At 39.8% G+C, this 8,411-nt stretch overlaps 1 protein-coding gene across 3 annotated transcripts in view; it reads right to left on the bottom strand.

Moving 5' to 3' along the window:
• Positions 1-3,422: 3,422 nt before the first annotated feature.
• Positions 3,423-8,411, bottom strand: part of slc6a9 (solute carrier family 6 member 9) — a 68,371-nt gene continuing 63,382 nt past the window's right edge. For all 3 annotated transcript variants that reach the window (XM_054626716.1, XM_054626713.1, XM_054626721.1), the window contains 3 exons: positions 6,647-6,747; positions 5,477-5,647; positions 3,423-3,933 (listed from right to left, as the gene is read on the bottom strand). In XM_054626716.1, coding sequence (XP_054482691.1) covers positions 3,664-3,933; positions 5,477-5,647; positions 6,647-6,747 — 542 coding nt within the window. In that variant the 3' untranslated portion in view covers positions 3,423-3,663. The remainder of the gene's footprint in view (positions 3,934-5,476; positions 5,648-6,646; positions 6,748-8,411) is intronic.

Genomic DNA, 8,411 nt, shown 5'->3' with positions numbered 1-8,411 from the left:
TGAATACACGAGACAGGCAACCGCACGCAGGAAATGGTCTGAGCTACAAGCTGTCCCAATATGCACTGAGGATAATTACTTCATATTCACCTTTTTTTCGGCAAATAAAACCTCATTTATAAAGTGTAACGCTCCTTAGATTGGATTTTTTTACTCAGAGGAAGCAAGGTGATAATGTATTGTTTCAAAGAGCACCTGGTTTTGGAGTAATTTGTTTAAAAAAATAAACACTATTACAAAAATACAATGTGTGGTGAGAATAGTTCATGAGAAACCAAAACCGGAAGGTCAAAACAGATCAAGACCAAAGCTTCAATTCTCCACTTCTTGTTTCTACAACCTTCCTGTTAAAAAAAAAAAAAAAAAAAAAAAAAAAAAAAAAAAAAAAAAAAAAACTGGGTAGAAATGTGTGCTTGTTTCAGAGTGCTCACTGTGCTCATCATGATTATTCTCACTATATTTCAGCTCCTGTGCTTAGCATTGACCTCTGTTATTGTTGCTTCCTTGATATTTTAAAGGGGACGCCTGGCCTCTGTTGGGCTCTTTGTATTTAGATCACAGTTACACCTCTGTTGTGCCTTTTACTACCCTGAGTGTCAGCATCACCCCATCTTGTGGATGTGTGGAGCAACTGCACCGTCATATTGAAACCACTCTCCTCTTCTGAGGAATTGTGGGGGATTTAGATATAGATAGATAGATTTAGATAGATTTAGCTTGAAGTTGTGCTTCAACATTTGCTAAAATTGTTGAAAAACCTGACAAGCATAAACACGTATAAAATCTTTAAAAGGACAGATCACCATTTTGGGATTAACACTTATTTGCTTTCTTCCTGAGATCATTAGATTGATTAACTCTCATATCTGTATGCTAAATATGAAGTTGGAGCCAGCAGCTGGTTAGCTTAGCATAAAGAGTGGAAACAGGAAAAACAGCTAGCCTGGCTCTGTCCAAAGGTAACCCCCCCCCCAAAAAAAACTCCTAGAATCTCTGAAGCTCACTAATCAACACAATGCAACTTGTTTGTTTGATCAATCCAAAAGCGTCGAGGCGACAATTTGCCACATAACACTTCAGTGGGACCAGTTGCCAGGCGACCAGCAGATGTTTTTGTGCGAGTGAGCATCAAAGGTGCTGGCCGCAGATTTTGTTACTTTCAGACAGAGTTGGCCTAGCAGTTTCACCCCTCTTCCAGTCATAATGCTAAGCTAAGCTAACAAGGTTTTGTCTACAGCTTCATTTTAACCATACATACATGCATGCATACACGCTCTCAATCATATCAGCTAACTGTCAGCAAGAACGCAAATAAGAGTATTTCACAAAAAAGTACGCCTTTTAAGTCTCTGTACATGCAAATACACTGTGTTCAATATACCATCTTTTATATATATTTTATCGAATATGTTCCATGCTCTCACTGGTTTCATTGCCCTCTAGTTCTCCAAACCCCTTCGATAGCATTGGAAATTTCCCAGCTCACAAACAAAGAAAAACTATGACACAAAGAAACGTAACAGCCAGACATGATGCAATCCCATAAACTTCCCCCCCACGCCTGTGGATCTACAAGCATCTCACTACCACCTGAGCAGGCGTCCAGCAAAGCATCTCAGGATAAAAAAGCGACAGACCACGTGATCTTCACACAGCTGTCTAGATGACCAAACTATTTTCGTGTATTTGTTCTGTATTCAGACCGTCAAAAGCCTCTGCGACCACACAGGTTGTCCTGGATGCTTTCCAGTCGGAAAACTGAACCCTGCATGCTAAAACAGGCCCCTCTCTGTCCTGTCACACCCTCCAACAAAACAACAACAACAAATCAAGTCACAGATGAGGAATGGTAAACATGGTTAATTGTAATTCTGTAGTTGTTTTTTTTATTTTTGTACAAAATAAACATATGCTATCTTTATAATTATTTACTAAGTTACTTTACAATAATGAGAGGTAAAAAGGAGAATTCTACTGAGAGAACAATACTATACAGCTACATTTAAATCTACATAATTCATTTAAGATTCTGTATTATCCTGGATACAAGCTGCACTTCTCTGCTCTCCGTCTCTCCACCAGTCACAGCACAGCTTGGCTCAGAGCTTTGAAATAAATGTCTGTAAAATACATTAAAGGTTCCACTGACCAGTACCAGTCTTGATATACAGTGTATATATATATATATATATATATATATATATATATATATATAAAAACATATGTTACCAAAAACATGTGTAGGACTCAGGTAAATCAGGTAATGGTTTTGGTAACATGCCTTAATGGGGCAGATTGCTACGACCCACAGGAGACACTGACTACGACAGGCCCACGATTCCTGTCCCTGGCTGCGTCCTCTAGCCCGGATCCTCCTTCATAGGCCACATCCCAAGATGCATTTCACTCAAACAGAATGCCTGGAAGACTTAAGGAGAGATGGCACTTCTACATACAGAGTTGCATCCACCTGTTTTGTGTGTACGTGTGGGTGTTTTTTTTTTTTAGTCAGCCGGGTAAAGTTAGGTGGTTTCAGGTCCTTATATAATCCTGAAAGGCCACCTTAGTCGAGACAAGGTTTCCACAGGCGAGGAACAACAAATAACCACAGAGTTTAACTTTGCTTGGACCCTGAGAAGTGGGCACTGGGATCTAGTCTGTCCAAAAACTGAAAAAACAAATGCTTGTATGTGTGTTTGTGGGTGTGTGTGTGATGGCGGAGGCAGAGACTACAGCACCGTTTCAAGTTAACCGCTGTTTCTCTGCTGAGTTTTCTTTAAGCAGCTTTAGTGGAAAAAAGTTACGATTGGAGGACATTTCCACAGAAAATCAGCCCTAAGTGGCGGTTGTTAAATGTGTGTGCTCTGTCGAATTTTTTTTTTTTTTTAAAAGAAGAAGCAGCATAAAAATACAGGCTTAGTATTAAGCTGAGATCAACTACGGTTGAGGTCACTGTGTGCTGTAAAATGTACAATAGTGTGAGTGTATGGGTGTGATTTCCATCTCCGAGCGTCATCAAACTGTATATTGCCGGTTCAGGCACAGTTCCCCCTGCTCCTCTCTATCACAGCACCACTGTATACATCGCGACGCAAGTCTCCATCTGTCAAATCACTGCTGCTAAAAGTCACCGATCCCACACAGACCCAGCTAACAGATAAAGGAGAACAGTGTGTGATTCTATGATGCTGCATGCACGAAACAAGTACATGCAGCCCTCACAATCTACTGCACCTCTAACTGCATATGGAGATGACATGTACAAGTTTTACAAAAAAAAATGAAAGGAAAAACCAACTGCATTATTAAATTATGTGTAACAAATTGACAACCCACACCCATGCACACACTAACATACACACGAATCTTTTGGATGACGACCCAATTTTTTTTTTTTTTTTTTTCTTCCTTTCGCTTTTTTTTTCCTTCTTCGTTTATCTAGAGACAACACACAGATAGATAGATAGATAGATAGAAGAGGTTAGGATAGATATAATAAGCCCTTACAATATGTAAAGGTCTCCAGCGAATGGGATCTCCCCCACAGAGGTCTGTGGGAAAGTGGGGTGAGGATGGAGGAGGGATGACGAGAGGGAAGAGATGGCGGGGCACGGTAGAGGGGTGGGGGCCGTGCCCGAAGGCGCTGACAGGGCGTGGTGCCGTCTATGCGCTGGGGTTGGGGTTGTTGTGTGTGTTGGTGGAGCCGTTGCTTCCCTGGATGGTGAGGCTGATCTCATCCCTCCTCTCCTTCTCCTCCTCCTCCTTCAGATCCTCCTTCAGCTCTTCCTTCAACTCCTCCTTCAGCTCCTCCTTCTCCCTGAGGGGGCGGGACTCCACCGTGTCTTCGGAGGCCATGGGGGCGTAGACGCCTATCCGGTGCTCCTGCAGGGCAGGGCCCCACGTTGGGTGTGGCCGGCAAGCGAACTTCAACCGCTGAGCGAGAAAGAGAAAGAGAAAAGAGTCAGAGCAGCTTCAATATGAGAGGAAACTTTAGGGGAGAGTTATTTAAACAAAGAGATGAATGAACAGGTCTGAATTGAAGATGAATCCACTCAGGACTAAGCTGGAAGTACAATTTGAAATATACCAGTTACGCAGTCATAATGTAAATGTGATTACAAATACCAGCTCCAAAAACACAAAGTTGCATTCACTGATTGACAATTCAACTGCTTTCAGCCTCTAAACATCAGCTGACACTTCAATTAAACACACTTCAGCTATGACTGATACTGATACTTCTACTTCAAATTAATTTCAAATTGTTTTCAATGTTTTTCAGTTTAAATGACATTTCCAATGCTTTTATTGCTGACCCATTAAATTACAGTTCAACTGCTTTCATCTCTTACACTTCTGACAATTAAGGTGTTACAAGCCTCTTCATATAACTCATTTTTACTCTTCAACTAATACAAATACTTTCCCTGCAGTTATTCTTGCTCTTCCACTGACAGCTCAAATACTTTACGTTGACATTTCAACAGTCACTTTAAATATTAAGAGTGCACACGCTTAACTTATATCGACTTCTACGTGTATTCACCTGCTTTCAGCTCCTACTCTTCAACTTCTTTAGGGGTTTATATAAATACTGATATTTCACCTGCATACAGAGCTTAAAACAAAACTTTTTGACTTAGAATTAGTGGTGTAATGGATTGTAGTTGATGAATGATCCATTCAGTAAGAACAAGTATCATGACAAGGTAAATTAAAACGTTAAAAAGGTTATCATGATGTGTTCAATTGTAAGCTTGTAAACTTTGGTGTTTTAGCATAAATACAGTTATTTGACGGAGATGTTTTCACAGTAATATAAAAAATACATTAGAGAGGGAATTCTTACCCCCAGCTCTAAGCAGCATATAATAATATTAGAGAATAAAAACTAGTAATGAAAACATATTTCATCAATAAAAATACAATTATTCCCTATTAATTTGAATTGTGTATTTTAATGCAAATAATCACTACAGATGATGACCATAACAAAGTAAAAGGATAAATCGACAGTTAACACTGACATTGGAAGGTTGAAGTTGTTTTTTCGAGATGATTGTGAAAAGAAAAAAAAGGCAACCAATGTTAGGTTGTAGACTAACTGGGTCGCTCTACAACTGTTTGCTTGCCTGACTCCACAATGGTGGGACAAAGTCCCCATTGACATCACAACAACAGTAACTCTACACATATTCTGTCGTAAATTAAACTAAAATAAAAATAAAACTAGAAAAGGTGCACTAAGAACTACTTTTTCAGTCCTGATAACGATACCTGGGCTCTGGGTACCAGCAGAGTCCGAGTACAGAGCCGTTACCAGTGTTTTATCAATAAGCTGTATGCTTATTTTACCTATCTATAAAAATTTGAGCACCCAAAATATTATGCAGCAGAGACAGACACAGAGATGCACCACCATGCAGGCACTCAAGCACACCCACAACCGAATTCATAATCTCTGGGTAGTCTGTACCTCTCTGAAGGTGGCTCCTGGGGACCTTGAGATCTTGTAGAGGGCATAGACGGGTATGCAGATCACTGAGGACAGAGCCATGCAGAAGCCGATAGCCAGAGACCAGCCCGGATACACATAGTTATTGTAGGTGATGGGCTTGTACTGGATCACAGTGAAGATCAAGATGAACTACACGGACAGAGGAGAGACGGTGAATGAGTAAGGGATCATCATTTAGAGCAGGCGTCAGAAAAAGCTGATGCAATTAAACTTTATTTAAAAACACAGGGAGGAAGGAGAAAACAAAAACAACAAAATATATACATTTTTATGTTGTTTTTTCTTCAACATACTATAAATAATAGAAAGTTTTTCTACGGTATAAACTATTTTATCAATTTGATAATATTCTGTAAAAACACCCTTAGGATATACCACGAGAATTAGTCTTAAATCATGAAGCGTTCCCCTACTGGTTACAATAAGTCCAAAGAAATGGCTGCTGTTGCTATGATCAAAGTAAAATAAACATGACTTCCTGTCCAGTTTTTTTAAAGAAACCTGCATTAACTCAATACAGGTGAAATCACTGAAGACAGCCGCACAGCAGGCAGTTGTTTGATTTCAAAGATGCAGATAATTAGAATTATGCATCATGCAGCAGCGAGTTTAGTCAGAGTTCTAGCAGAGGCCCTGCAGAGCAAGGCATTAATCTGAGTGGTGAAATGAAAGAGAGAACAAAAAAAACGCCTGAAATCTGACCAGTAATCCACAACAATGAATTTCTTGGTTGGCCAGCCAGCTTAGTGGACTAATGCGCCTGCTTGGGAAATACCACATTGATAACTGCTGCATGTGTCCATTTCCCAGTTGCAAAGATTTGCTTTTAGAAGTTTATACTGGAAAACAAAGCCAACAGTAGCCAAACCGATTAGTGTTGATGGCAGCTCATATTTAGGTCAGGTCTCACACAATGTGTAAGCGACACATTGTTTAGAACGTGTCGCTCAACTTCCTTCAGATCGCTGCAACAACGTGTGGTTTGTTTCCTGCAACAATCAAATGCCCACTACGTTTTGCGGGAGGCAGAGAAGATGTATTGATTTTTGTTCTCTGATTAGAGGTTCAATCCCTACAACAGTGGTCCAGGATGGGCAGGCGTGTTTGTATGTGTGTGTGTTTACTTACAGAGATAATGACCGGGGAGATGAACCTCCAGCAGACTTTGAAGAAGAGAGGAGGAGGGAAGCCCAGCATCATCTCAACGTCTCTAAAGTAGTTCCTGTGGCCTGCAATCAAAACAAAGAGTTATCTAGGAGAAGTCCAAGGTGTGCATTCACGTTTAATCCTTTTACATTCCAATAACGACATACAATATGTATACATGTGTACATATATATATATATATATATATATATATATATATAGATATGATTCAGCATATGAGTCAGCATGTGTCTCTCTAGTCCCGTTACCTAAAGGTGAACCCTATCCTTATTTTTTGGACTGTATATATCATCATTTTGAGATTTTATTAGAACTGCACCGTATATCATTTCACAATAGACATTTCAGTCTGGGCATGAGCAATAGTCACATCAAAGGAAATGCATTGTGTCACGGTTTTCATTTTCCATGACTAACGCATGTTCATCATTAATTACCTACAGTCTAAGACGGTCTGCCACAGTTTCATGATGAAACGTTTATAATTTCTCAAAGTCTGCCCGAGGGATTCCAACTCAGCGGATCGGAGGTTGCTCAGTGTGAGAGGATCCTCTCTCCAGTAGGGGTGGTAAATCTTTTGGTATCTCACTATTCAAGTCAAAATCGATTCCCAATTCAGAATGCATTCTCGGTTCAGTACATAGGGGTGCTAATTTTGGGATCTACTCTTGTCCAGTGCGCTAGTAAAGGCAGAAGTTTGATTTGTGGCATGAAAGCAGAGTGAAGTGTGAATAATATAATGGAGTTTTTATATTTCAGAAAGTTATTTCAACTGATTGCAATGTATTCAGACCAAGGCAAGGTTAAGCTTGCACAAATAATCACTTAAAAGTTTTAGTATTTCTCGGTGAAACATAAAAAAACTAAACAAAGAGGCAGCTGGCTGGAGGGAGATCTCCAGGAGTTTGCCTGAAAGGTTCCTTTTTGCTGTGGGCATTCATTAGACTGTGGGTCTGTCTTCAGCTTGCACTGATTCGAATTCACTCCTGATTGGACTTAAAGAAACTGCTGCAGAGATTGTGTATTATACCAAAAGTAAAAAAGAAAATCCATCCACATTAAAATTGCCTTTTAATATCCACTTAGTAAAGGCACCCTGCTCAATTTTCAAATAATCCAGTGTCTGTGCCTGTATAAAAAGGCATTGCTTTGTTATCTCGGGCTATAGTATGTGTGTTTTTGTCTGTACTCCCTGCACACATGCTTGCATTGCGTCATGTTTCCGATAGCGTCACATATGTGTGCACAAAAACTGAAGACTCGGGTCCCGTCACTATCTTAAGCCGTCACTGCAGGCGTTTTGAGGTGCAGCCAAGAAAGTGAGCAAGAGAAGAAAAGGGTTTTTCTAGTCTTGCAGCACACACTGAAAACATGTCCCTCAAGGCAGCATCGTGTGCCAGCCTGTTCAAAAGCACTATCTCTGCCTTGTGCAATTACATTTTTCCATTTGGGATTGTTTAATTTGGGTGTTTAGTGGTGAGTTTACGATGAAGCTCACATTCCTTCAATTCAAAGACCCTGGAGAATTGAATTAATAATTAATGAATTCATAATAATCATAGACTATTTACATTTTTTTATAGTATACGTACTAACTCATAATGAACTTTCCTCTCCTATGCACCTGTCCCCATCTTTTTTTCAATAAAACCCCTGATGATTTCAGGCTCTATTATAGCTGCCCTGAAACTATCTCTTTATGGAATTTCAAAGTAATGTTTATGTG

This window comes from Anoplopoma fimbria, chromosome 3 (assembly GCF_027596085.1).
Source record: "Anoplopoma fimbria isolate UVic2021 breed Golden Eagle Sablefish chromosome 3, Afim_UVic_2022, whole genome shotgun sequence".
Classification (NCBI taxonomy): Eukaryota; Metazoa; Chordata; class Actinopteri; order Perciformes; family Anoplopomatidae; genus Anoplopoma; species Anoplopoma fimbria.
The sequence above is the reverse complement of the archived record's forward strand: the minus strand, read 5'-3'. Positions and strand labels throughout refer to the sequence as shown.